At 46.9% G+C, this 26693-nt stretch overlaps 4 protein-coding genes and 1 long non-coding RNA gene across 5 annotated transcripts in view; 2 read left to right on the top strand and 3 right to left on the bottom strand.

Moving 5' to 3' along the window:
- Positions 1–4109, bottom strand: part of SLC20A2 (solute carrier family 20 member 2) — a 55580-nt gene extending 51471 nt beyond the window's left edge. The window contains exon 1 of the mRNA XM_082759126.1: positions 4005–4109. The gene's annotated coding sequence lies outside the window, so the exon portion shown is untranslated. The remainder of the gene's footprint in view (positions 1–4004) is intronic.
- A 238-nt stretch (positions 4110–4347) lies between these two features.
- SMIM19 (small integral membrane protein 19) lies at positions 4348–6714 on the bottom strand. The gene is made up of 3 exons (XM_082760049.1): positions 6497–6714; positions 6269–6393; positions 4348–5231 (listed from the first exon to the last, which is right to left on the bottom strand). Exons 1-3 carry the CDS (start codon positions 6667–6669, stop codon positions 5164–5166), a joined length of 366 nt encoding a protein of 121 aa, XP_082616175.1. The 5' UTR covers positions 6670–6714; the 3' UTR covers positions 4348–5163.
- A 5619-nt stretch (positions 6715–12333) lies between these two features.
- On the top strand, positions 12334–13673 carry LOC309877609. The gene is made up of 3 exons (XR_014317387.1): positions 12334–12382; positions 12497–12679; positions 13602–13673. It is a non-coding gene; the product is annotated as an uncharacterized lncRNA (long non-coding RNA).
- Positions 13643–15501, bottom strand: POMK (protein O-mannose kinase). Its single transcript, XM_082759130.1, has 2 exons — positions 15134–15501; positions 13643–14586 (listed from the first exon to the last, which is right to left on the bottom strand). Exons 1-2 carry the CDS (start codon positions 15410–15412, stop codon positions 13813–13815), a joined length of 1053 nt encoding a protein of 350 aa, XP_082615256.1. The 5' UTR covers positions 15413–15501; the 3' UTR covers positions 13643–13812.
- Positions 15502–15545: 44 nt separating this feature from the next.
- On the top strand, positions 15546–26690 carry HGSNAT (heparan-alpha-glucosaminide N-acetyltransferase). The gene is made up of 17 exons (XM_082759129.1): positions 15546–15816; positions 15896–16029; positions 16443–16564; positions 17473–17542; positions 18099–18168; positions 19263–19369; positions 19820–19896; positions 20499–20529; positions 21432–21592; positions 22108–22223; positions 22910–23031; positions 23316–23442; positions 23588–23674; positions 24119–24196; positions 24330–24400; positions 24530–24642; positions 25648–26690. Exons 1-17 carry the CDS (start codon positions 15571–15573, stop codon positions 25827–25829), a joined length of 1914 nt encoding a protein of 637 aa, XP_082615255.1. The 5' UTR covers positions 15546–15570; the 3' UTR covers positions 25830–26690.
- The last annotated feature ends 3 nt before the right edge of the window (positions 26691–26693 follow it).

The following is a 26693-nucleotide window of genomic DNA, read 5'->3' as shown; positions in this document are numbered from 1 at the left end:
AGCAGTCAGCAGAAGGGTTCCCCGAGTTGCGTTTCTACAGCCGGGGTCACCACCGAAGTTGGTTGTGACACTGCTCACGGGAGTGCGGTCTGAGCAGCAGTAAAACGGAGCGGCTGAAATACAGCGGGCACTCCACTCCCGGTCAGGTTCGTAGCAGCTGTGCTATTCACAGAAAGACATCTGAGAGAAGCGCCATAAATAACGAGATCACATGGAGGCTCCTGTTGCACAACCAACAGCCATCTTTCCTACCCAGGAATTTATGCTTCACACCCTACGCCGTCAGTCAAAAGCATGTTACAAGCTGTGTTTTCGGGATGATCCGGAGGATATTTTGGAAAGTGATACAGCCCTCCTGCTGGCCGAGTCTTTTCAAAATACTCTTTCTCTTCTGTTATAAAAACAAATGTTTCTGTAATCTTGTCCTAACTGGGGTCTCTCTCAGCAGAAAGCAATAGATCCAGCAGTGCCTTTTACACATCATAGGTATCTAAAACCAGATACAGCATGTGCGAGTCTGGCAGCCTGATGGAAACCGAAGGACGAAGAAGTTTTCATTCATGTGTACACACGGACAGCGTTTTCTCTGACTCCACTTTCAGCAAATCCCGAATTTGAGCAGCCCCTCTGAGGATTTTCAATCCATGTTACAGTTAGATTAAAATTAAACCCCGTTCTCCACAAACATCTCACTCCTAGGCCCCTGTGAGGGGAGAATCTCTTTTCAAAGTGTCTAGTTATAACTAAGAATAAAAGCATATAGCTATTGTATAAAATGAGTTCATTTTTTTTTCCCCCCTCTTTCTGGAGTTCTGCCACAAATTGCTTTCGAGGGCTTGGTTCAGAAATTCCAAATTCAGTTTGTTTTTTCTTATTGAGCACTAACTCCTTTTAGCAATTCTGTTAATCTTGGAGTTCGGGGTTATTTTTATTAAAGTAACGCCCAGAGTTTAGGTATTCCATAAAAAGACCAGGAATTATTTTTATTAAAGTAACGCCCAAAGCTGCACATTCCTTGCAAAAAAAATATCAGGCAAAGCGCTTCCATTCTTAAAATGGTTCGTCGCCCTTTCCATGTAAACACAGAATTCATGGAGATGACCGAGCACTGACATGTTTTATCGACGTTTTTCTGTTTGTTTCAGAGTTGAAAAAAAAAAGGTTATTTAGGCAAGTCAAGCCTTTTGCTCTTAGCAGGACTGCTTCTTCTCCCTTACCTTTTGTTGCAGAAAAAGCAGCACCGATTTCCACTCCCCAGCATCAGGTTTCTCACTGGACATTTGCACCAGCTCTGGGGTGTTGTGCCAGTGGTTACAATGCTCCGCCAGTATCTCTAGTCGCATTCAGCATCTGTCCCTGAGCCAAAATGGAGTCCCACTGCCTTTGGTGAGACCAGTTTTGGATGGAGCTTGGTAGGCTCCAAGAAGCTTGCTCCTCATCCCTCAATTCATGCCACAACAGAAACGGGGCTGCGAAGTAAAGGATCTTACCTCCATTCTCAGGGGCCTGAGGCACAGAAACCTTCTGCTCTGCGGCGGTGGCCCTGTCTCGAGGACAAGATCAAGTGCTGCGTTTTTGTTTGCGTGGCCGTGTTAATAAACTAGGTCACATCACCCGGGTTCCTCACCGTGACTAAAACACAGCTCAAGCATTTGGAGGAAAGAGGGAATGCCTTTTGATCCCTGCTTCCGATTCTGAGTTAAGCACTTGTGACTGAAGAGTGCACTCTGTCAGCAAGCCTCCTCCAAGCACTTGTTGTGCTCTTCGGGCATAACAGGCCAAAGACATCATAGCATTAATGACACGTTGTCCAGCAAGATGCTCCTTCCTCACTGCAGAAGGCACGTACTGACAATTTTCAACTTCTTTAATGTAGAAATTAGGGCTGGGGCAAAATCTTTTCACTTCCTCTGAAGGAGAGGTTGAGTGGCAACATACCCACCCTTCTCTCTGCAGCGTGTATAATTTCAGCTTGCCCAATAGTGGCGGCACTCCTGAGTTTGGGAGGACTTTAAAAGGAGTGATTATGCTCACGGAAGTAAGCTAACATGAATAAACTGCTCAAGCAACAGGGAAACATTCCAGAGCCCTGTGCTGTCACCAGGCTTTTGGCCAACACCGCTTAATCATATATGCAAAACAAAATTACGGAAAGATTCATCACAGGTTTGAATATTCTCAATGAATAATTCTGCACTGTGCTGAAGAAGCTTCCCTGCAAACCATCCTCAGACAAGGGCACCCGGATCTCCTCCTGGTTTTCAGAGCTTTTGCTGCTGTCGGTAGGACAAGTGGTGCAGCACGAGCTTCCTCTGAGGGACTCGCAACCAGTCTGCCAGTTTCAGAAGAGAAGTTTGAGGGCATCCTCAGCAGCACCTGAGCACCACACTGCTGAAATTTCTAACTGCTAGGGCCAGGAGTTACCGCAGCAGCTGCTACAGGCTGTGCTCTCAACTGGTCCCGACTGGCACAGGCCAGTTCCTACTATCCGGGCACATAACACAGACCGGATTGAAACTCAAAGTGTTTGTGGCATGGTGGAAGGTATTTCAGTACAAAGCCCGCAGGTTGCAGAGTCTGCAATGTCTTCAGCCTTAAACACAGCTGCGCTCATCATTTATACAAACCTAAGACCCTCTTGAGCCTTGTCACTGGATTTACGAAGCTCTATCTGAAAAGCTTTGATCCTCTTCGCAACACTGAGTGCAAAACCTAGCCAGCCACATTTCAGCGAGGAGCACAGAGCTGACTCTTCCACCACTTAACAGAAGACTATAATTTTCACATAAGATTATAGAGTCATGGTTGTAGCTCTGCTTGAAGACTGCCTTTACAAAGATCTGACTGTTCAGCAGCTCCCACGGGAGCAACAAAGCGGTCAGATTCTCAAGAACATCCGAGATTTACCTGACAGCTACTTGCTAATGCTTTTTTACGCTACCTTACAGATGCTAAGTTTTAACTGATCTGAAAGCCTTCCCTCACATGCCTTGTGCAATCAGACACCATTAAATCTACATACTGTAATAGCTTTTTTTAAGAGTATTGGGTAAGCTAGAAATATTTGCCTCTGTACAGCGTTCTTGAGAACAAACATGACTAAATATAACTTTAGCACAATTTTTTTTAGAGGTCATAAGCTTTCCCCATCCAAGATATCTAATAATTGAGAATAAGCAAAGACTGAGATTATGTTCTTGTGTACGCCTCCAAGCCTGGCTACTGTAAATTGGCACATACAAAAACCTATTGTCTCTGTGCTGCCTGCAACGTTGTGAACTAACAGGTAAACGTCAATGCAGACATCTCTGAGGTAAAATATTAAAAGTTACGCCCTGACTGCACCTTCTGTCCCACGCATACTGTAAAACTGGAATGTAACACCATCAATAAGACAGGGTGCAGAGCTGCTGGGACAGAACTTCAATAGATGCACTTCACAGGACCACAGATGGGTTGGGTTGGGAGGGGCCTTAAAGATCATGTAGTTCCACCTCCCTGCCATGGCAGGGACCCCCCCCCAGGCCAGGCTGCCCAAAGCCCCATCCAGCCTGGCTTTGAGCACCTCCAGGGATGGGGCACCCCCAGCTTCTCTGGGCAGCCCGTGCCGGTGCCTCACCACCCTCTGAGTGAAAAATTCCTTCATGACGCCTCATCTAAACCTATCACTGCGCTCCCTGCCAGCCCCTTTCCAGCTTCTTTTTTTTTTTTCCACTCGCGTCAGGGGGAACGCACCACTACCCTCTCCGCTCACACGCGGACCTCCAGCCTCGAGTCAGGGGCTCGCCGTGACCCTGCCGAGAACATCCCCGTGCCGGGGCGGGCAGCGTTGGCTGAGCCCCGGCCGCCCGAAATCCTCGCCATCCCCCCGACCCCCCCCCCCCCCCCCCGCCCCACTGCGCTTTTCTCCTCAGGCGGCCCCTTCCCGCCTCGCCAACGGCCCCCGCGCGCGCCGCCGCCGAGGGGAGGGGAGGGAGGGGCGAGGGCGGGGCGGCCCCACTCACCGCGCGGCGGGCGCCCTCCGAGCAGCAGCAGCAGCAGCAGCACCGCCAGCAGCAGCAGCAGCAGCAGCAGCAGTACCAGCAGCAGCCGGCGCGGCCCGGAGGCGGAAGCCGCCTCAGGAAGTGAGGTTGTGCGCTGAGGGGAGGGCGCTGTTTCCGGGGAGGGGGCGCGGCGGGACGAGCCCTGGGCGCTGGCTGCTCCCCTACCTCCCGGGGCCGCCATTTGGCGAGGGGAGCTGCAGGCTGTGGGGGATGAATGGTCTTTATTCCGCCGTGCTGCGCTCGCCCGCAGCCCGTTCCCGTAACGCGTAGGAGCGACAGCACGAGACGCCTCGGAGGGGTTTTCGTGGTTAAGAGGCTTTTATTAAAAAGTCGTTTCTTTAAATGAACCGATTTCATGATTTACGGGGGGGGAAAAATAACGGAACAGGGCGCGATGTCACTTCTGAATGAACCCTGTGCTTTTTGGTAGTGTTTCCATTCACACAAATGCTTACAGACAATCCTACTCTTTAAACCAATTTGACCAAATTTACCTAACTGCCATTGCTATGGCATTACAGTATTTGCTGCAGTGTCTTTTAGACCTGCGTCTCACCGCGTACTTCTTAGTTCTGGGAATGTCTCAAAGACAGGCTCACAATACTGCGCACAAACCAACGCGGAGATCACAACCTGCTCCACGGCCAGCGCTGCTGCTGCTGGTCAAAGCTCTCTGCCCTCGTTAGGCGGTAAGGCCACAGCATCTTCACTCGCATTTACTGAATGCATTCAGCAAATTCAATGCATGATCAAGGAACCAAACAGTTTCCTGGTAGACAGGTCCTGCCTTACTTCCTCCCAGGTGCTGTTATCAGAGACAGCAGGAGCTGATTTCCAAGGTGCTGGCAGTAAACATCAATAAGATGGCACTTCTTTACCCTCAGGGGCTTCTCTGAGCAGGTCTGTCCTGTGTCTGCTACTTTCATGCCAAATATTTCAGTAGGCATTCAGTTCACTTCAGGGGGCTCGGAGAAAAGCTACCAAGATCAAAGCTTTTAGGACTGCCCCTTTTCCCCCTTGCCTTCGGCTGTGTATTGATTAAGAGGCATTGAAAATAGCTCCACACTGACTCATATTATCAAGGCTGGAAATAAGTCCTGAATTCCTACAACTGTTGGCGTCACTCCACTGACAGCTGTACACTTTCAGTCTGTTTTGGTGGCTGCTGCTGCTGTTCGTACTTCCGTGCTGAAAAAAAGAAACACTGATCAGTACAAATCACACTCATCATATACGTGTACATACACTTATGTATGTGCATGAGTACATATCATACATGTATCTAGATAACAAGCAATAAATAGATTTAAGATCCAACAAAGTAATTTTGCAGCTTTGGTACACAAGGCCTGGTCTCGGTCACCACAAGGAACTTGTCCTTTAGCATGCGCCCTTTGAAGATCTGAGCAGTAGTGTCACAGCAATATTTCTGTACATTAATGGCAAAAAAAAAATCCATTCAGATCCTTTCATTAAAAAATAAAATTAAAGCCTATGGTTTTAGAAGTACTACAACAGGCAGCCTGAACAACTCGTTAGTCACATAGCAGATCTGCGCTCATCTCCTCCACAGTATAGGAGCCACATACTAACATTTACTTCAGAAGTAATCTAGTTAGCAAGGCAAAGGAGGATCAAAGAGTTGTGTGTGGTGCAACATACAACAAACACCAACAAGCATTCATTCCTCTGCAGGAAGTATGCCCTTTTTTTGTTTGCACAGAATGCAGTGGCCTGGTTTAAGACTCCTTCTGTTTAGAAGGCAGTTTCACCTCATATTTCTTGCCCATTTTCCATCTAGGTGTGCATATATGGCAGAGGTGAAGCACACACGGGTGTTTTTGTGAAGTAGGCCTGTGGAATATCAGACCCACAGCACTCTTTCCCATCTCCATCCTGACATCCAGCAAGATGGGAATGGCGGCACTTGGTGGTATGGAAAAATTCTCACTTATTTTCAGCGTGTGAAGTTAAAATACTCTATTCCCCACACAGTGCTCAGCAGTTTTACAATTATGTCTGCTTTTTGGCCACATTCAAGCCCAGCTGTGTTTTGACAACCGTTCCCCCGCTCTGTTCTCCCTCACACCTCAGCCCGGTGCCCTATGCTCCCGCAGGACGCCCATGCAGGGGACAGCGGCCCCACGTGCCGCCCCCACCACTCGAGGACACGGGCTCGGGGCCACCCCACACGGGACCCACCCTTGGCCCTACAGCACCCTCACCGATGGAGTACATCTCCAGCTGCTGCCGCAGGCGGATCTTCTTCATGCTGTCGTAGAAGTTGGGCTCGGGCGGTGTCTCCGCAGCAGGCGGCAGCGTGAAGATGCGCAGGATCCTCCTCTTGTTCCTGCGGGGCAAGGCACGGTCACGCGTGGGGCCGCCACGCACTTCCCCCCCCCCTCCCCTTTTTTTCCTTTTTTTTTTCCCTTTTTTTTTTTCTCCCCCCGTACCGCCGCGCGTAGACGAGGAGGGCGAGGCTGGCCAGCACCACCAGCAGGTACACGTTGGTGGCCTCGTTCCAGGCTTCGTGCACCGAGTAGTCGATGGCGCCGCTCTCGCCCAGCGCCGCTGAGGCGCCGCCGCCTCCCGCCCCCCCGGCCGCCGCCGCCGCAGCCGCCGCCATGAGGGAAGCGGGCGGGGGGAGCCCGGCCGCTAGGGGCGGCGCGCGGGCGGTGGAAAATGACGTCGGGCCGCCATCTTGGGGGGGGGCGTGTGTTGCCTCATGGCGGTGTCCTGCGCCCCCCGCTACGAACGGTCTTCGAGTGCTTGCACTTCTCTCATAGCTTGGGTTGCCAAAGTGCCATAGCACTTTTCAGATTTTTTATTGATTTATTTATTCTCCCTGCCGAAGTGGGAGCTGCTGGCTGTGCGGCTTCTGGAGGAAGAGAGCTTACTCTATGCTCTATATGCGCCTAATGCCAAGAAAGCACAACTACCTGATTATGCTTTGGCAAAAAAAGAGGGGAGCAGAGAGACCGTTTTGGTGCAGAAATTTGAAAAGTCATCTGAAGCGCTTACTGAGATGCCCATTAACTAGGCAGGCAGAGGATGTCCTAACACACGCACACTCATTTTCTTTGTGCTGCTTCATGTGGCACGACTGAGCCATGTTCGGCTAAGTGTGCTGTCCCTTCTCTGCACTGCTTCATATCTATCTCTGGTCCTGATACTTCCTTTCACCATATCTTCAGATACCACAACTATTTTTGTTTTGACATAAGTACTTTTGAGGGCATGATGGCACCTATCCTATTTCAAACGTTCAGGATGAGTCCGCTTTGTGCCCAGGAAGTACCTCTGGTCCCATACAGATTGGAGGAGGGGATATAGACACCTCACTAGGATGGGATCTGCTATACCAAAGTCTGACCGGGTGGGGAGAACTTCATCCTTTGGGTACCTGCTTTCTGAATGCAAGATGTGCCCAGTCACCCAGCTTCTGTGCTATGGGACAGATGGATACCAAGGGGCCCCAGGTCAGGACGTAAAGGGGTAGGAGATGAGAACATCCAAAAATAAAAGGCTAAGTCACTGTTATCATGAGAAAAGTTTCTTGCCCCCCATGGAGTGGGAAAGGAGAGTTGAAGAACATCAATTAGACATAATTCTAGGTCATTAAATGGGGATGGCACCCGCGCACAGAACTGTGGAAACCACTAAGAAAAGGAGCCTTTAGTTACGAAATATGACTCAAAACAGTAAATTAAACCCGATTTCACAGGGATTTTAAGCAGTTTCTCACAAAGCTGAGGTTCTTTGTTCATTTTTTTAGTATGTTTAACTTTCTGGTTCACAGGCCTGGCAAAGTGCAAATAGCATGGATCTTCTTTGTGTTTCACTACTACCCGTACACCTCACTTCCAATCAGGCTTCCTTGTACTGGGTGTAGAGAAGGTACATTTAAGCTCTATTTTAAGGTGCTCTTTGTGTTAATCCTGCAGCTTCACCCTGGACACCCCAGGACTCAGCACCCAGGTTCCTTCTTGATGAAACCAAGGCCTGTATCCACAAAACATCACGTCAACTCTCAGGGTTTTCCTCCAGCACATAGGAATGGACTCTGGGTCACTCAGCAGGTGCTTGCTTTCTTTGAGTTAATTAAACGCTCAACTTAAAGCTCAGATAATCCACCCACCCCTAACCTAGAAGAGAGACAGAAACACTTTCTTCCCCCACATATCCCTCTGAAGTTAGCAAATGTTAAGCTGTGGGTAGGACGGGGTTAGGTTGTGTAGGACGGGGTTAGGTTGTGTAGGACGGGGTTAGGTTGTGGAACACAATGTTTGCTGCTGTGGTGAGTATAACAGCTTTGCAAACTTGAGAGCAAGGAGTGATCTCTCACTTGCTGGCCTTCTGCAATAGGATTTTTGGGTGTATAGGCCTTCAGTATGACTTTCTTTAGGAATCTGGCTCAAAATCCAAAGCTGGTAGACTCCAAAGCTAGGTTAGCTTGCCTTGGTACGTTGTCCTTTCCTTTTGTAGCCTGGGCTTTTCTTTTAGACTTAGGCTTCTGAGCACCTTCAGAAATTGGAGCATAAACTGCTGTTGAATTTGGTCAGAGCAAAGTCAGGCCTTGTAGTTGTAGTTGTGTGCCATATGTGACCTGTCCTTGCAGATTATGTAGTTTATTTGTAGTTTGGATGAGGTGGAATGGAACAGCCAGTCCTGGGGCATGCTGCTAATGCAAGAGGAGGACATTAGTTATTTTCTGTTTCTTATTCTAAAGCTTTTAGAGAGCAGACTGTAATTTTGTGCTATGCCTGTGTAGCCTTTGACCTCCAGCATCCTGGCCTGTGATCAAAGCATGTCGGCACCAAACTAATAATAATAATAATAATAATAATAATAATAATAATAATAATAATAATAATAATAATAATATATGGCATGTCACAAGCTGTTCTGACAAAATTTAGCCAGTGGGGACCTAAGCTCAGTGGCTTGGTTATTAGCATTGCACAGTACCAAATATACCTTTCAGCTATAGTGAAACTACACAATCTCTCACAGGAACCAGCTCTCAGGGGAAAAAAAAAAATGGATAGCTTCGTGATTTAATTTTTTTTAAATCCCTGCTTTTTCAAAAGTGGGAACTTTGATCATTCCATGGAGAAATCTATCCATAGTCCCATAGAAACACTGAGAGAATTGCTGAAAAATCTTCCAACTCTACAGGGAAAGAATTCACTTTCTGAAAGTCCTTAGCATTTACCAACTATTATAGATTTGACTGAAAGCTGCTGAACATTTGACAGCTTTGCAAATCCAGTTACTTCCTATACAAAATGTGGATGCTGGAAACAGAAAGCTTTCTTTTCAAAATTATGGCCAAGGAATCTGAGTGTGTCTGTATATAAAAAATATATAATTTTTAATGGATTTTGAGTTACCCTGGGCTAAACAGAATCAGAAATTGCTGAGACATAAATATCATTGTAATGCAAATATATTCACCATTTAATCCTGATAAATACTGGATTATAGACTTCAGAACACAGACTGGCAATTATTGGAAATCATGTGGTCATCTCAAGTATACAGTATTTCAATTAAAATAAAACCACAGAATCCTTTTTCTTTTTAAAAAGTACCATCTACCATATAATTTATTTGGTTGAACTCTACAAATATATGCATTATATCATGCTAGAAGAACTTGAGAACCACTTTTTTCTTGTTCCCAGGGTCTCTCAACTATTGGTAAGACATTACAGTCATAATGATAGAATCAGTTTACAGTTGCAAGTTCTGCCAAATATCTCACAATTATATTTTGTGAACAACACTGCCTCTGTTTCACAGAGATAATGATCTGATATTTTGTTTATGTGGCACCAAAGGAAAACATTGGTTTAGCATTGTGATAGAATTTCAAAAAGTTGGTGTGGTATTCTAAACTTCTGATACATTTAATAGTTACCACTGCATTAAATACAGAGTAGCAGAGTAGCATGGATTTTGAAAGTATCCCTCAAAAAAAAAAAAAAAAAAAAAAAAAAAAAAAAAAAAAGGCTTTATTCAATTAAATAAAGATGTGCCCACTTCATGTCTTCAGCATGTACCCAGACCTCAATAGCAGCTGGTGTGGATCTGCATACAATACTGTCTACATCTGATGGTGTTGAACATGCAGTAAAGGCTGCTCACCTGGATTCCTGGATTTAGGATTATAGGACTGTTTTTAGGATGTGACCTGAAACTTGCATCACACAAATTGAAACACACTACATCAAACTTCAGCTACCAAGGAGCCTGCTGCTAGCAAGCAGTTTGGAAAAAAAAAATAAAACAAAACAAACAAGAGAAAGATAACACACACTAACCAGCATAACCTTGACAGTGCTATTCTTTGGATGATCTTGAGGAGAAAAAGAAAGCAGTGGGCACAAACTGAATCTGATACTCTGCTCTGAGACAGTTTCCATTCTGTGTCCTGTGGTACAAACCATACCCAGTAAGCCCTAAACCTTATTGGGAAATCCATTGGGAATTTGTTCTGGCAACTGTGTAGGACCAAGGGCAGAGTGAGTGGAGCCTGTACCAGCAGCGGGACCTGGTGCCCTGACACAGTTGGCATCAGCAGCCAGGCTGTCAGCAGGCTCAGCTGGCACGTCCTTGCTCTACCTGACTCCTCTGCTGCTGGCACAGCAGTGCCCCATCTGGGGAGCCAGCAGGTTTCCAGCTGAGACCCTGGTGCTATTTCTTAAGTCAGGGAGACAGCTTCTGCTTTGGTTGTCTCTCTGGCTGGCTGGGCTGGGCAGGATGTGTTCTGGGGATGAAAGAGGGGGCATTGCCCACCAGACATAAAACGGCTGCTTGTACCGAGGCAGAAAAGCCCCGAGATGTTTGCCAAGGCTGTCACTGATGGTGAAAACTGGAACGGCCAGAAGAGATAATTAGGCAGAGGGGAGGCAACTGCACGTAGGGCTGTCCTGCTTCTTCTTCCCTTTCCACAAACCCTTGCCTAGACTCCAGTTAAGGGAAAAGGAGCTGGAAACGAGGGAAGAACAGGGTTCATGATATCTTGAGATAGTGGAAGGGGCTCAATGGGAAGAACAGAAAGAAGAGCCTGCAGACTCCTCTGATTTTACTGAAAGGGTAGAAGGAGGTGACACTCAACCTCGGTTGAGGTTGGACCAGGCTGTGATTAAAAAGGATGGTAACTTACACAAGAAGGGGAGGTGGCCCCTTCGTGTGGGGTGGCTCTTCTGACAGCCCCTACATCTGTCTTGGTACTACGGGCTTGAAAATGCAAACACAATGCCTTCTTTCAGGGGAATATTGAAATATGCTAGCAAAGGGCTGGCTCCAAGGCCAGATCCTGGCTATCTTTGGGCATGAGAGACTGCAGCCGCTAACTCGAGCTAAGCTGACCTTCGTGCTGCCATCTAGTGTTCCCCCGTAGACAGAAACGACATCCCTGAAACAAAATCCTAAAGTTTCATAACGCTGTGTTCAGAAAAATGTAATTTATTCTTGCTGAAGTACAACACACAAGCTGAGTAGGAGGGAACGGGGAAGAGATGTGGAGGACCCAATGCTAAGGGTGAATGTTTAGAGCAACATCATATTTTTTTTTTAATTTGTAACTATTTCACCCAGGCAAGGGGTTATCTTACCTTATCTCCAAGGCAAGATAATTATTCAGAACGAGAATTTGTTACCATTTATTGTTCACTCTGGGAAATTAATAAGGCTGCTTGCAAGGCGCAACAGAAGAGCAAGAATCCAAGCAGAAGCTTAACTGAGAGACCAGCACGAGAAGCCCGGCAGGTTCTTCTTGTCTGTCCTTGCAACTGCCATAAAAGACAGACAGCATATTTACTTCCCAGCCATCAGGTGCCGATTTTTCTTTCAAGTACACATAATGGCTTACAAGAGGTAACGATGCTTCTGGGGACATGCAAAGGATCTGACCCTTTTCCCTTCAAAGTTTGATCCCTGTTTTCAAGGACCTACAATAGGTTGCTTTTCCAATTGCTGCACATCCTGGCTTCATGCTGGAACTGTACAGATCTGATTAACCCTATTAATAACTCACGGGATGGATGATATAATTACAGCAGAGACAGCATTCTTTTCTCCTCATTTTTTTTAAGGTGTTTTGAGTCAAAGTCCAACACAAACATGAAGCATCCAAAGTTTTTGGAGACTGCAACTTCTGAGCTTTGATTCCTGACAACTGGAGCAGGAAAACCACTAGGAAGAGGTCTGCTGGCTAGGACTGCACAGCTGGAAAATGGCAAAAACAGCTAATTTAAGAAAATAGACTGCCTACTGGGAAAGGAAAGCCACAATGCCTTTGAAGGAATCCTGCTGGCATTATTTGGCATCAGGTATGAATTTTGTAATTTGCAGGGCAGTTTCCCTATTTACAATAAAATTGTGGTAGCAGTAGAACACATGCATTTGAACACAATGTATAAAAACTGACTGTTTTCCCAGGGCAGTTACAACTTTGCTTGTTTAGATGAAGAGGAATATCAGCATGGCAAGGAACGGAAACAAACTCCTTGGCAGAAAGGACAGTGTACTTCTCTGCTTACAAATCACCTCTCAAGTTGACAACAGGAAAGTTGTCTCAGGCCCTAACATCTTTCAGAGACCTTGTCCACGGAACAGAAAGTCCTCAGGTGTGTAATGGTAATTCTCCTTTTTTTTGTTTTGTTTTGTTTTGTTGGGTTGTGTTGTTTTGTTGTGTTGTGTTTTGTTTGTTTTTTCACCAAGAGAACAGCTAAATCCTAGTCCCACCAAACAGGGTCTACTGCTGGATTAAGGCAGCATGATTCTCCTTCTCCAGCTGTTGGTACCAGGCTGTAACATCCATACTAGTACCAGAAGCTTTCTCCTAAACTCACTGAACAAAACAAACAAACAAAACCTAGCCTTTTTTTTTTTTTTTTTTTTTTTTTTCTGCTGAACAGAGTTCAGATTAAAAAATGAATTAAAAAAGATCCAGAGACTCCCGTGTTACAGTTTTGTATCCAGAGGGCCTGGCTGAGAACACTATGAGGGCAAATGCTTGAAAATCAGGGCAATGCATCTTTAAGCACTATCTGCGGGATCTGCATCATCTGCTTGCTTACAAAATAGTGACATGCCGTTTAATGGGGCATGGGGCCCACAGAACAATCTCTGTAAGAGCAGCCTTATTCCCCATCCAGCAGGGAGGCTGGGCACAGTGGTTGGGAATCTGGCATCAGGGTTCACCAAAATCTGAAGTGAACTGAGGTACTCATTTTTGAGTGACCACTGCTTTTACTCCGTAGGGAAGTGAGTGAGGGCTTTGTGGTAAGACATGGGCCAAAGCCACTGGAATCAGCACAGATCTTGAGAGGGGCACGCCATGGTCTCTGCTCCCCAGTCCTGTGCCAATCAGTTTAACTTGGCCAGTATTTCTTTTTTAAAGAACTTTTTTTCTGTGAAAATGTTTTGTGTGTGTGTGTGTATTAGGAGTTTTCATGTAAATGTCACAAAAGAAAATTTCTGTTTCTTCAGAGACCAATTTTACCCCATATTCATGAAACTTAATTTCTCTCCCTAATCCTCTTCCAGTGATAGATCAAACATGTAAATGGAAAACTTGCACAGCACAGCTCCAGCATTGGGTGGATAACTTTTAATCAAAAGGTAAAAGTACAAAGTTTTTTTTTTCTTTTTTTTTTCTTTTTTTTTTATCTTCTCAGTTTCCAGGACAGAGGTTTTGCCCTTCAGGCAAGCTAAATAAATAAGATCAACTTCAGTCTACCGTTTGTCTCATGATTCATTATAACATTTCCCTAGTACCAGGCATGGCCACCTCCCGAATCAGCAGAGTTAAAACTTTCCTGTAGGTGTCTAAGATCTCTTGGGCAGAAGGCCTTTTGGCTGGGTCCTTCCTCTTACATGCTGCATGGATGTCAAACAAATGCAGTCGCACAATGTCACTCCCTTCAACGTGGCCCAAGAAAAAATTGGAGACATCTGGGATTTTCCAGATGTCTGTTTTCTCATCATAGGGAGGCATGAGGTCATCATCGAACGGCACATCCTCTCCATAGGGCCACCGCTGCTCGGGAGCTACAAACTCGCCCTGCAGCTCACGATGACCACACTTCACCAGCCTGCCACTGCTCTTGTTCACGAGAGGCAGAGCATCCAAATCATTCACCAGGACGTGAAAGTCACTTGTCAGGAGGTACTGAGAGAGCACCTTGTCCAGATCATTCGAATCGCACATCACTAAGGTGCCCAGAGGGCTGCTGTGCAGGTAGCGAATGATGCTCACGTAGTCTATGGCAAGCATCAGCCTGCGATGCCAGGTGTTCATGCCCTTGTATTTGGGGATGTGGAGAGTTTCATTCAAGCCCCTCAGGGAGCCTAGAGGATGGTACTCGGTGAGGATTGTAAACTGCTTCTCACAGTAGCCAAGCAGACGGACAACGTGCCTGCTTTGTAGTGCTTTCAGCATCTTTAGTCCATGGAGGAAGTCCTCCTTCAGCTCTATGTTGGTGAGCTGTGACAGAACCACTTTGTTTTCCTTCCACTCAGAAAGAAAGACCTGAGAACACAGAAGAGACAAGTAAGACATTCGGAGACACTTCGTACACCATCACCATCTGCTGCTGGCCTGCTAGTGACTGCATGGTCACAACTACCAACTACAGTCACCGGCACAAGTCCTGCACTGATGCCCAACCGTTACACCGTGAGCTTCAGCTCTAGGTTGGCTGTGTACCTGTCACAGCAAGCCCTTCCTCACGTTGTAATTACAACACATGATGGATGCACCATGATTTCCTGGGTTTTCTTTGGAATGGGCAGATGAATTAAATGATTGAGTGCTTTCATACGTGATTTCAAGGTGTGGTGGCCAGCCTTGCTCTGCCACAGCCACATCAGGCTCCGCAAGCACTGCGCCCATCCCTGCCGCATGTCATTCGGTGCGAGCGAGGTACCTCTTGCCATAGGCCTCAGGATGTCTGCAGCAACTAGCTGCTGTGAGGGCAGTTATACAGCAGCATGGGCATTAATTAGTGAAATTAGTTAACAGGGAAAGCCTTTGCTAGTTTACCCACAGGAGAGAAGAAAAGAGAGACCCAACTCACCTTTTTCACGGCTCCCGCACCAACACACTTGAGCTTCCTGACTTCCCTATTGATGGCTTCGCAGGAGAGCCAGGGGGAACAATTTTTCACCGAACCCAGCCTGAAGTACCCGAAAGGGCAGAGGCTGGGCTCCGCTTCGGCACGGCCGGACGAGCCGCGGAGCTCGCTGAGGTAGAGGTAGAGCAGGGCGTTAAGGAGCAGCACCAGCAGCACCAGCAGCGCCGCCGACGCCTCCCGGGGCGGCGACTCCCTTTTCGCCGAGTGCGGCTTCTTTTCCATGGCCGCACCTCCGGCATCGGACCCAGAACCGACAGCCGGGGGCTCCCCGGGCCCGGCCGGGCTCCCCGAGCCGGCGGTGGCCGGGCGGGGAGCGGCGATGGCGGTGTCGGAGCCGCCCCGGGGCGGAGCGGAGCGGAGCGGCGCAGGGCGGCCACAAAATGGCGGCGGCGCTGGCTGCGGCCGTGGCGGCGGCGCTGGGCGCGCTGCTGCTGGCACCGGGCGGCACCGAGCCGCCTGGGGATGGCCCCGCAGCCGCCTCCGCCTCCTCCTTCTCCTCACTCTGGGGGGCTGCGGAGCGGTGGAGGCCTCCGGGGGTCAGGATGGATCAAGCCCTGCTGCTGGTCCGCAACGAGCTGCCCGAGCAGGGCCTCCGCCTGCTCGCCCGCTGCGGTGCCTGCCACAGGGTGAGGGGGCACGGCTGGGTGCTGCCCGCCATGCAGCCTGCCCGCCGCTTCGCCTCCTCACCCTCTCCTTCCTCCGCAGTGCGCCTACCAGCTCCTGGCCGTCCTCCCGCCGAGAGGAGACGGGGGCCCGGGCAAAGCGGTGGTGGTGGTGGACACGCAGCACCCGCTCAGCCTGCTGCTCAGCGGCTCCCTGGCCGGCAGCGAGCTCTGCAAGTATGTGCGCAGCCCCCCGGGAACGCCGCCGGCCAGCCTCTGGGTCGTCGTGGGGCTTGGTTTGCTGCTGGGGTTTTTGTGCCTCCAGCAGTGCGGCTCCTTCGCCTCTTTCGTGGCTGTGGAGACCTGGAGTTTGGCCATCCCGCAGCCACTCCGCCAGCCGGTCACCGTGCTGTAACGGGTCTAGGCACAAGCAGGATCCAGAGCTCTGTGTGTGGGGCCAGCCTATGCCAAAGCCTGGTTCTGCTCGCAAAGGGACTGGTGGTGCAGGATGATGGGCGATGCCACAGGGGGAAGCGCATGTGTTGGGCTAGGGGAGGGTGATGCTTGGCTTACAGCCCCCCATGTACCACTATGGCACCCGCACGTAGTGGTAATAGCCAAGCAGCTTTCGTTTCTTTTATCCGTTGCAGGATTCAGTATCATTTTGGAGAATTTGGCAATTACTCCCTGGTGATAAAGACCCTAAGCACAAGCACCAAAACAGTTTCTTGTGATGTAGTCATCAACGAAGGCCCCATCAACAGTTACCTCCGTATGTAACGTTCTGCTTTCCCCTTTCATTCTAGAACCTGCGTGTCTCCCAGCAAAACCTGCTTCGTAAAAATGCATTACTGAAGATGTGTCTTGGGCCTGCTCCTCTCCTCTCTCTGCATCTTGCCTCCTTATGTTTTATATCCCAGCCTCAAGGCCAGCATCAGGCCTGTTTGCACAAGGCACTGCATGACCACAACCTTTTTGGAGCAGGGATTAGCCCAGAAAAATTGGGGGGTATTTGTCCAGAGGGAGATGTTTTCATTGTTAGTTCCTCTTTCCCTGCATGCTTTTGAACATACACAGGATCCTGGTTCTTCTTCCCTCTGTCCTGTTTGTCTCACAAAACGGGAAATAAGCCGTACAGTGTTTGGATTTCTGCTTCTTGTTGTGCTTTTAATTTTAAACCTCATGTCTTGCTTTTTTGTTCATCATTTTTTTTTCCACATCTGTTTTGAACTCTTGCCTTTGTCTCTTTCCATCATTGTCCTTTGTATTAGGTTATACTTCTGTCCAGTTCTCAAACTGGAAAGAAAAACCCTCTGTGCTTGCAAACTCAGTTTATTACCTTCTCCTGTCCTCTTCACGTTGAGGCTGTTTCTAAATTCCTAGTTTCTTCGTTAAAACTTATGGCACATCAACTCTTTCCTCACCACTGCCTTGTGGTGCAGTGTGGATTCATTTAGCCTTTTTTATGCCAAAATTTGCAGTCACTAATCACTAGCCTCTTTCTGTTTTGTTTTTCTCTCTCTGGGTCTTAGGCTGGGGATACGTATTGTGTGGAGAAAGTGGCGTGATGGGGGTGGATTGGGCTGGTTGTCGCATTTATGTCACACTTGGCCAAATCCTGGCTGCTGAGTGGTGGCGGTGTACAAGACACAGAGTTGTGTTGTTCTCTCTTTCGTGTAGCTATTCTCTTTGCTTTCCTGGTCTATATGGGAATCCTTGCTATCCTGATCACCGGGCGCCTTGTTATGAAGTAAGTGAACAGCACTGTAACACCTCCTTGCGTGTGAAATGGGGCCACCAATTTAAAAGCAGGCATCCTAGCATGGTAGCATTTTGAAGTCCTTGCCTGCAGATCAGGTATCTTGCAGCCATGCTACCTCGTGTGTAGAGCAGTTGCTGGAGAGCAGCTGACATTTGCCGTAAGCTGATGCACACCCTGCCTCACCCTCTGTGACTTGTTCCTGGGCATAGCCCTGAATCAGCAGTACAAGGCCATGGCACCTAAGCGTCATAACAGATGCAGCTGTTGGTCCTGTGTACTGGGTGACGTGAGTTGTCCCTGCCTGTGAACAACCTGAGAATAAAGGTCCCAAACCTGAGCTTGTGGCAGTGTCGTCAGGTAACTGGATTTAACTGGGGTCACAGGTACTGGCTGCACATCAGTGTAACGTATGTGAGCTGGGAAAGCAGGAATAAAGGCTGTCCCAGCTTTTGATTTGCACTGCTAAACAGTTGAAATGAAGATGAAATTGACTGTAAAGTGCCTTTTGTTTTGTTTTGTCTTTTAAACTGTTACTAATTTTCAGAATTGATCCAGTCAGAAACTGGGTTTACAAGAAACTGAACCCTAGGGAAACGGATCGTCTGATTAATTCTGTGAGTGACCAAATTTACATTCTGTAGTATTTCTGCCTCAGAGTAACACATGCTATCTGGGCATCTGGGGACTCATTTAGTAACAGTCATTCTCCCTGCATGTGTGTTCCCTTTGGCAAATCTTATACTGGTACCAGACAGGCAATTTTATTTCAACAGAGTGCTGAGCAGGGTTTCCAGACAAGCTTCCTGGATTTCTAACACAGCTCTTGCAAGTCTTGAACATCCAGCTTTATGCCCTCTTTAGTCCCCTTGAAGGAAATGTGTCAGTGAAAACATTGTCCCCATCTGATACAAGCAATACAAGGGCAGGGAGGAAATACCAACTTTTGTGTTTGCTTGCAGCACAACAGGAATTTTGGTAGGAGCTACACCTAAGATTTCTCTGGCTGCCCTAGAGCTGACATTTTTGTGGGCCCTGTTTTGTACTAAAACATAGATGGATTGTTGCTGTCTGGGCTTCGCATCTAGGAGGTCCAAACCTGCCTGGAGTCAAAAGAGCTGGGAGCAGAGCTCTGCAGCAATTCTTGTTGTTTACCTCTGATTATCTGTGTTACAGCAGTGTCTGCTTCTTTGTGCTGTCATTGGAGCTGATCAGAGTGGTTTAGGGAACTGGACTGGAAAGCAGCCAGTCCTGCTTTTAAAAGGATTAATTTTCTGCTGGTTTAGCTCTCTAAACTTGTCTCTGAAGTGTCGGACAAGTGCCGATGCAGTGGGATGGGACTGATCCTGTTGATGAGAGTCAGCAGCTGGATCTGCTTAGCTGTGCTGTAAAGCAGCACTCACAGTGCCGGCAAGTCTGTGGCTGATTTGGACTGGACCCAGCTCTCATGAGTCTCAAACACAGGCTCTTTTCAGTGGATTATTATTTCCACCCTGGTCAAAGGTGGAGTGTGGAGCATCTGCATTTTTCTGTCAAATACATGTATTGCAACACAGGGGAGCCACGAGGAGGTTAGAAATAGCAGAGAGGGGAGTAAAAAGAAGAGGAGGATGGGGACAACAAAGACAAAGGCAGTATGCAGAAGTTTGCATTTGCTGACCCCTGTTCCATAGGCAGCTGCTGACTTCATGTGTCTGGTTCGTTCCTGTAGGAGCTGGGATCCCCAAACACAACGGACTCCGTTAGCAGTGATCCTGCCCCGCGTTTGTGGAGCACAACCTCTCGCCAGCGCCTGCGTTCCCTGGACACGTTCCGAGGGTGAGCATAAGATTTACCCTAAAGCAGCTCTTCCAAGGGGAACTAGATTTTTCCAATGATGGATTGACAGCGTATGGAAATACACAGCAGAGCAACAGACAGATCAAGCACGTCTGTTTTACTCAAAAGAGAATCAAGGTTTTAATTCTTGGGCTTTCTGAAACACTTTGCCTTTGATCTAGTTTGAGGAAACATTAAAGTTGTGGTTCAGGGTGGAAGAGAACAACATACTTTGTGTGAAAGCACTGTGTGAAGGAGCTAACTTCGGTTCACCACCACCCATGACTGAAATGCTGCTTCCTGCTCAGCAAAGCTGGAAGCCTTGTACATAATCTTGCTTTAAAAATAAAATAAACCAGATATCACAGTTAGAAATGTTTTAATGGGGTAAGCATTAGCTGTGTGTTCATACATGTATTTAATCAACATGATACTTTGTTGTCTTTTTAGGCTCTCTCTTATAATTATGGTGTTTGTGAACTATGGAGGAGGAAAATACTGGTTCTTCAAACATGAGAGTTGGAATGGTAAAGTACAACGGAAGCAGTTAACTCGTGTTTTAGCTATAGCAATATCTAGATACGGTTACCTGCTGCAATGTGCTGTTGTTTAATTGAAGACTAGGATGCTCTGCCAAGTTGCATGAACGCAGTATCTGGATCATCAGGGAGAAGCGATACACACAGTGATGGGATAATATCAAATCACAATCTGTTTGTAACCTTTTAATTTTTGACAGTTTCATATCTTTACCTTTTAAGAACTACAGTCATTAAACAGTCTGGTACTGTGGCCAAGCCCACGGTGCTTGATGCTCTACACATACCATGCTGTGCTTGGCAAGCTGATGGGAAGGGGTCAGGCAGTGTGTTGCCCTAGTGGAGAATAGCAGGGATCCCATTCCCAAAACCTTTCCTGAGACACAGTTCTGACCCTACTTTTGGAGAATAGTAAAAGCATTGAAGCAAGATAATTAGCTCTTTGTAAGTTTTGCTTATAAAGTGTTTAGATACCGGGGTGTGAAAAAACTGCAAGCAGCCAGCCATTCCTCTGGAAACTCGACAATAATGCTGTTAAAATTTAGGGAAGGTTTGAGGTAAATAATGTGTTCCTTCTTATTTCTTTGTAGGATTAACAGTGGCAGATCTGGTTTTTCCATGGTAGGTCTTCCTGAAGAATAGTATGTCAAGTGATGTTAAGGGTTGTAAAGGGAACATTGCATGCGCCTTGCCTCCATGTGGAAATGGACTTGGAGGAGGGAATTTGCATTTAGCAGCTGATGGGAACTAGCCCCTCCTGATGACAGCAGGGTCTTTATGAACCAGTAGAAGAGCCTTTGGCTGCCCCACATTCTCCTTTCTTTCCCTGTGCAGTGGCAGTGGGAAGCCTGGGGTTGTGCTGCCAGTGGAAGTGCAGTATTGCCTTGGAGCCCACTGCCACGCTGCTGTGTTGAAAGCTGTTAATTTGGCAACATTCAAAGCTTGGACTGATGATGAATGTGGATAATAAGTGTATCCGGAGATAAAACAGTCAAGGGAATTTTGGATTAAGCTAATCTCTCTATAACCAGATAATGATTCCACTGGGGAGCAATTATCCCATCTGCCCCTAGCATGCTTCTCTAAAATACGCAGTGGTTGTGGTTATTCTTGGAGATGGGAGCCGGACTGGGGCTGTGTGCCTAAGCTAGAGAGGAGGAGCAGGTCAGTTCTAAATTCAAATCATAATTTTGCAGCTTGTGCTTTACTCCTCTGAAGATGCTGATTTGATTTTAGGTCATGTAATATTTTGGTGGTGTATACATTGCTGCAGAAAGGCCATTGCTTTCCTGAACTTTTTTTTGTCCCAGCTGGGCAGTGAAGGAGATGGAAAGGCCCCTTTGTGCAAGCTCTGTTGTCTAGAAATTCCTCGCAATCAGAAGAGATGGATTTGTCCAGTTTCACTCAGGGCACACAGATGTCTGTTGGGCCAACGTGGGCTACTCCGTTAGAGAGTGTTAGCGTTTGCTGCTGTATGTGTGAGATATTTCCCTGCTCCATTTCCCACCGGCTCTCTTCTCTAGGTTTGTGTTCATTATGGGCACATCGATATCGCTGTCACTGAGCTCCATGCTGAGGTGGGGAAGTTCCAAGCGGAAAGTGCTCGGGAAAATCCTCTGGAGGAGCTTTCTGCTGATCCTGCTGGGAGTCATAGTTGTGAATCCCAATTACTGCCTTGGGCCACGTAAGTGCAACTTACTCTCTTCCCATTTTCCACAACTGTAGGGCCAGGCTGATGAGAAAACACAGCCTTGCTGTACTGACCATCAGAACAAGGACAGTTCAGTGATGTCCTGTAGAGTGCTGTTCAGTTCTGCATTGCTGATTTTTCCCATCAGGTTTTACTGTCAGAAGTATCTGGTCAGCTAACACAGGCCAGTTTGCTTCTCTGTTATGCTTTTAAAAATGTTAAGTTAAAATAGGGTTCGTAAAAATCATCTCATCCTGTAAGAGACTGACACCATTTTCTCAGAATCTCAGATCTCTTGATCCCTGTGCTGGGCAGTTTGTCATCTCTGTGTTGACTTTCCCAGGGTTATATTTTACAGAAAATGGGGTGGCAGAGTGGAGGTGTTCCACCTACCTGTGGGCACCGTGGCTCTCAGCTCTGCCTGGGGAAGGGTAACTTAGTTTTAAGGATACAAATATTTACGTTAGAGCCTGTGTCTGCCCCTCTTTCACATTGCATGTGTTTTCCAGTGTCCTGGGAAAATCTGCGCATCCCTGGGGTGCTGCAGCGGCTGGGTCTGACGTACCTGGTGGTTGCTGCTCTCGAACTCCTGTTTACAAGAGCTGGGGCTGACAGTGGGACCTTGGTGAGTCACAGGGGGAGGTGACAAATGATACTGGATCCAAAGTGTTTGGGAGCTTTTTCTCTCGTTCAGGTACAAAGAACACATGAGAAACAGAAAACGTAACATCTCTGATGCATTGCACGGCATGGCTTGGTGAAAACCTCAGGGAGTGTGCACCCTTCAGTGTCCCACTCTGCATTTTATCGCATCTAATTTTGCTTTATTTGAGGATTTCACTGATCCGTTCTGATGGTGCTTAGAAGCAGGCACTCCCAGGCACTCTTGATGACTTTCCATTGCCAAGGGACCTGAGGGACAGGCATCTCTTTGCTGAGTCCCGTGGCCTGTGTTTTGTCCAGTTAATTTTGGCAGTGGTTTTTCACAGCAGGGGAAAGTAATACTGCTTTTTGGCTTTTCTGGAGTCTGTTTTCCCAAAAGGCTTTTGTTCTGCTCATGAATCAAAATTCCTTTCGACATTTTCCAAGCTGAAAAACATTGTGGGCTTTTGTTTTGGTTTGTTCCCCCCCCAAATAACTAAGTGTCTGGAAATCATTTATGAAAATGAAAGGTCCGTTGGCAGAATCCAGCTCTGCAACAACAGCTCCCTCTTGTATCTGGGGAGCTGCCTGTCAGGAAGTACAGGATGTCCCCAAAGGCATCTTTCTTATTTGCCAGTTAATGTTCCCCCTTCCCTTCGTCTCATGCAGGAGATGTCATGTCCTGCTCTGCAGGATATTCTACCCTACTGGCCCCAGTGGATTTTCATTCTGATGTTAGAAGTGATTTGGCTCTGCCTGACCTTTTTGTTACCCGTGCCAGGCTGTCCCAGGTAAGACTCAGACTACTTTCTCTGGGGCATCGGATTGTTTTCCTCCTGCCAGCTAGAAAATATATTTTTTTAGTAAAGAAAGGACAGAGGAAAGCTTTTAGGGCAGCAGGCTCAAGGGAAGCGTTTATCATATTAAAAAGCTTTCTTTACTTTGGTACTAAAGTACGTGTGTACCTCTGGCCAGGGAAAACATCTAGCATTTACTGGGCTGGGCTGGTGGTCAGCTGCAATTCAGGTAGAGAGTGCCAACACTTAGTGCCATAACCTCTTTGTTTCTGTCCCAGGGGCTATCTTGGTCCTGGGGGCATTGGAGATTTTGGAAACTATCCTAACTGCACTGGAGGAGCAGCCGGTTACATTGATCGGCTGATTCTTGGAGAAAACCATATATATCAGCATCCCTCTTCTAGTGTAAGTAGCTTTGGGTTTGCAGGCTACCACCAAGTGCAGCTGTCAGGAGAGGCTTGGAAAGACAAGCGTGGTGTGGAGGGGGGTGGCAAAGAAAGGAGACGGGTTGCTTGGGTGTGCTCTAGTAAGTAACTGTTCTCTCTTCAAGGTGCTCTACCAAACAACAATGCCATATGATCCTGAAGGGATCCTGGGGACCATAAACACCATTCTTATGGCGTTTCTGGGACTGCAGGTACCTCTTTTCTTTCTGGCTGTGTCTTGTAAAGATTTGAAGGAATCTTGAAAGTGGGGAGGCAATGTGGTTTATTTATGGGTGAGACTGGCTCTAACAAAACCTTTTTCAGAGCAGTGCTCTCAGGCCAATTTAGCCCGAGGTGAGAGCTACCCTGTATTAACCTAACAAAGCTGCTCATCCCATTATTCTCTATCGTAGGGAACATAGCAGGGAAGGGAGATGAGGTGCACCTCTGCTTGGTGGGTTGGAGTTAGGTCTTTCCCCCATCTGTGTAGATTCTTTGCAGAGTTTCCATTCTGAGCTTTTCAGACCCTTGGCTGTTGTAAACCCTACTGGTGCTCCTTGCCTTAGCCCAGGTAGCTAGTGGCAGATAGACATGGCTCTCAACATGTAGTTACGTTTACAGGACTTAATTCATTTTTTGTATTCTGTTAATATTAGGCAGGAAAAATTATCTTGTCCTACAGAGACCAGCACAAACAGATTCTGAGTCGGTTCTTGATATGGAGCATAGTAATGGTAAGTCAGATATTTCACTTAACACAGTCTAAGTATCACTGGATAGCTCTCTAATAGACATATTTTTATTCAACACAAACTTTCTGAAATATGTTGCAGCTGTTATATAAACTTCAGCAACTTTCTATTCTAGGGAATTATTTCTGCTATCTTGACAAAATGTTCTAAAGAAGAAGGATTTATTCCCATAAACAAGAACTTATGGTAAGCAAAGAGCTTTTAGTATGACTTTGTTAGAGTGTTATTTTACCTAGGAGAAGGTTTTTCCTTTCTTATATTGCGAACTGTAAGCATCACATAATTCTCTAACCTTTCTACTGAAAACGCGTGTAGGTCTACATCGTATGTGACAACAATGAGCTGCTTTGCCTTCATCCTCTTATTACTGATATATTACCTTGTGGATGTCAAGAGACTGTGGTCAGGTGCTCCGTTTTTCTACCCAGGTCAGTAAAATCACAGCAGGAAACATATTTCTTCCTCTTCTTTCTGAACTATCCTGTTACGTTTTGTGCACTTCCTTTGTCTTAAAGGAGTTGGGATGTTGAATGAGGTACCCTGAAGGAGGCCAAAATTATTAAGTTGAGACAAATTTTTGCATAGAATTGGAGACCAGGCAAGAAATTTGAGAGATGAACTGCCAGTGTTTAAACAAGGGCTGGAAGCTGCTCTTGCCAAATGACTATTCTAAGTTTGGTCTCGAGTTCAGGTCCCAGGGAACAGCTGCCCAGCACCAAGAAAAATACCACAGCTGGCTCAGTTGGTTTGGACAGGACTGCTGAGACTTAGCTAACCTAGTGGGAAAGTCAGAGGCCTGTCAGCAGAGCAATACCACTTCTGAAGATCTGGAAGACGAAATCCCCTGGGCAGCCGCGTAGGTCCTGTCTCTGCGTTTTTAGATAAGCTGGTCTCCCAAAGCATCCCATTGTGGCTTTGACCACACTGGGCTCGTGACAAACATGTGAGGATAGAATGTGAACCCACAGCAGAGGGAACCTTTCTGCAGCTTCGGTATCTGGACAGGAAAATGAGTAGCGTGATGGCACAGTATCATGTCTCCTACCAGAAAACCCAGAGCCCTGAAGGGCAGTCAGCATTTGTTTGTAAAGGCAATAGATCTCACCAAATAGTTTGTCACTCAACCACGCTGAAGACAAAAACTGATTATTCCTGTCAATAAAATTGCAGGAGCACTAATCTGGTTATATTTTCAATTTAGGATATAGGTTATCTATGTTCCTTTTCAATACCCTTTTGGAGGGGTGAACCCCTCAGGCTGTGTTTGAAAGCAAACACAAATGCATAGCACCCTCGGGGCAAGGAGCAGAGTTGTTGTGAGCTGTCGTTGTCTCAGTGCCACTGTTTCATAAGCCTGGCATGCCTCTGCCTGCTTATTCTGAAGCAAGCTCGTACCTGCTCTTCCAGATGGCGTGACCTGTGCTTATTTTCAGGAATGAACTCCATCCTGGTCTACATTGGACACGAAGTGTTTGAAGACTACTTCCCTTTTAAGTGGAGGATGCGAGACAGTCAATCCCACGCGGAACACCTGACTCAAAACCTCATCGCAACAACTCTTTGGGTCATAATATCGTACGTACTTTACAGGAAAAGGATATTCTGGAAAATCTGATGGAGGTGGTCAGGGTGAAGTCAGCCTAGATGCTGACAGGGCAAGCCTGAAGCGTTGCCACTTCTGCTGGGCTATATTACTAAAAAGGGATCAGAGTTCAAGTTTACATTTCCATGGACATTGTGATCAGGACTTTTATGTGACTTGAAGGACCACATTTTAGTATTTAGCTAAAACTTACTAATCTGCAGCGGTTGTTCTATTTCTGTTTACTGTATTTTGTAAATATTTTACTGATCTCCCTCTTTTGTACAGAGAAATTGAATATATTGCAGTAGATGGGTATTTAAAGAAAGCCTGCTGGCACTCATGAAAGGAACTGGAAGGGATCTGGGTGGTGACTGCAAGGGATTATCAGAAGGGACTGTAGTAATAGTCATTACCAAAAGTAATGGCACCCACAGTGAGCAGTGTGCTGTGAGCATTCCTTTGTGCCATCATTTGGTCTGGGATCAAAAGCCAAAGCCTGCTGCCAGAGATCTCTTGTAATGGGTTATTAATTGGCATGCTGCTGCTGCTACAGGTTTAGCAGTCCACCTATGCCTGTGCTGGGCCTTTGTGTTACATATCTAGCATGAATGAGGTCTGAGTTTCACATGCTACACTCTTGAGAGTACAGAAAGACCACTTCCTATGCTCTTTATATAATCACTTCGTTAATATCGAAGTTCGCTTGGATAAAAACTCTATAAAGGGATTTGTGGGAGGGTTCTGTATCTAAAAGCCAGCAATACAGAGAGAATTTGGCCAGAAAGTAAGAGGTAACAGACCGGTTAAATTCAATGTAAGATAACAACAGATCTTGGAAACTCAGGAAATTCATTTATGCTGTGTTTTCCAAACTAGTGCCAATAAAAAGCCTGA

This window comes from Aythya marila (genome assembly GCF_965140915.1).
Source record: "Aythya marila genome assembly, chromosome: 4".
NCBI lineage: Eukaryota > Metazoa > Chordata > Aves > Anseriformes > Anatidae > Aythya > Aythya marila.
This window is presented reverse-complemented; position numbering and strand designations above follow the sequence as displayed.

What these genes read in the sequence shown, in the direction of transcription:
- SMIM19 (XM_082760049.1), bottom strand. Translation starts at nt 6,669, where the DNA reads ATGGCGGCGGCTGCGGCGGCGGCGGCCGGGGGGGCGGGAGGCGGCGGC. An exon ending in CTCCTCGTCTACGCGCGGCG is followed by an intron (nt 6,394 to 6,496) that starts GTACGGGGGGAG and finishes CTTGCCCCGCAG; the next exon opens with GAACAAGAGGAGGATCCTGC. An exon ending in GCTGGAGATGTACTCCATCG is followed by an intron (nt 5,232 to 6,268) that starts GTGAGGGTGCTG and finishes TCTTTTTTTCAG; the next exon opens with CACGGAAGTACGAACAGCAG.
- POMK (XM_082759130.1), bottom strand. Translation starts at nt 15,412, where the DNA reads ATGGAAAAGAAGCCGCACTCGGCGAAAAGGGAGTCGCCGCCCCGGGAG. An exon ending in GTGCGGGAGCCGTGAAAAAG is followed by an intron (nt 14,587 to 15,133) that starts GTGAGTTGGGTC and finishes CTGTGTTCTCAG; the next exon opens with GTCTTTCTTTCTGAGTGGAA.
- HGSNAT (XM_082759129.1), top strand. Translation starts at nt 15,571, where the DNA reads ATGGCGGCGGCGCTGGCTGCGGCCGTGGCGGCGGCGCTGGGCGCGCTG. An exon ending in CGGATCGTCTGATTAATTCT is followed by an intron (nt 18,169 to 19,262) that starts GTGAGTGACCAA and finishes TCGTTCCTGTAG; the next exon opens with GAGCTGGGATCCCCAAACAC. An exon ending in TGCTCCGTTTTTCTACCCAG is followed by an intron (nt 24,643 to 25,647) that starts GTCAGTAAAATC and finishes GCTTATTTTCAG; the next exon opens with GAATGAACTCCATCCTGGTC.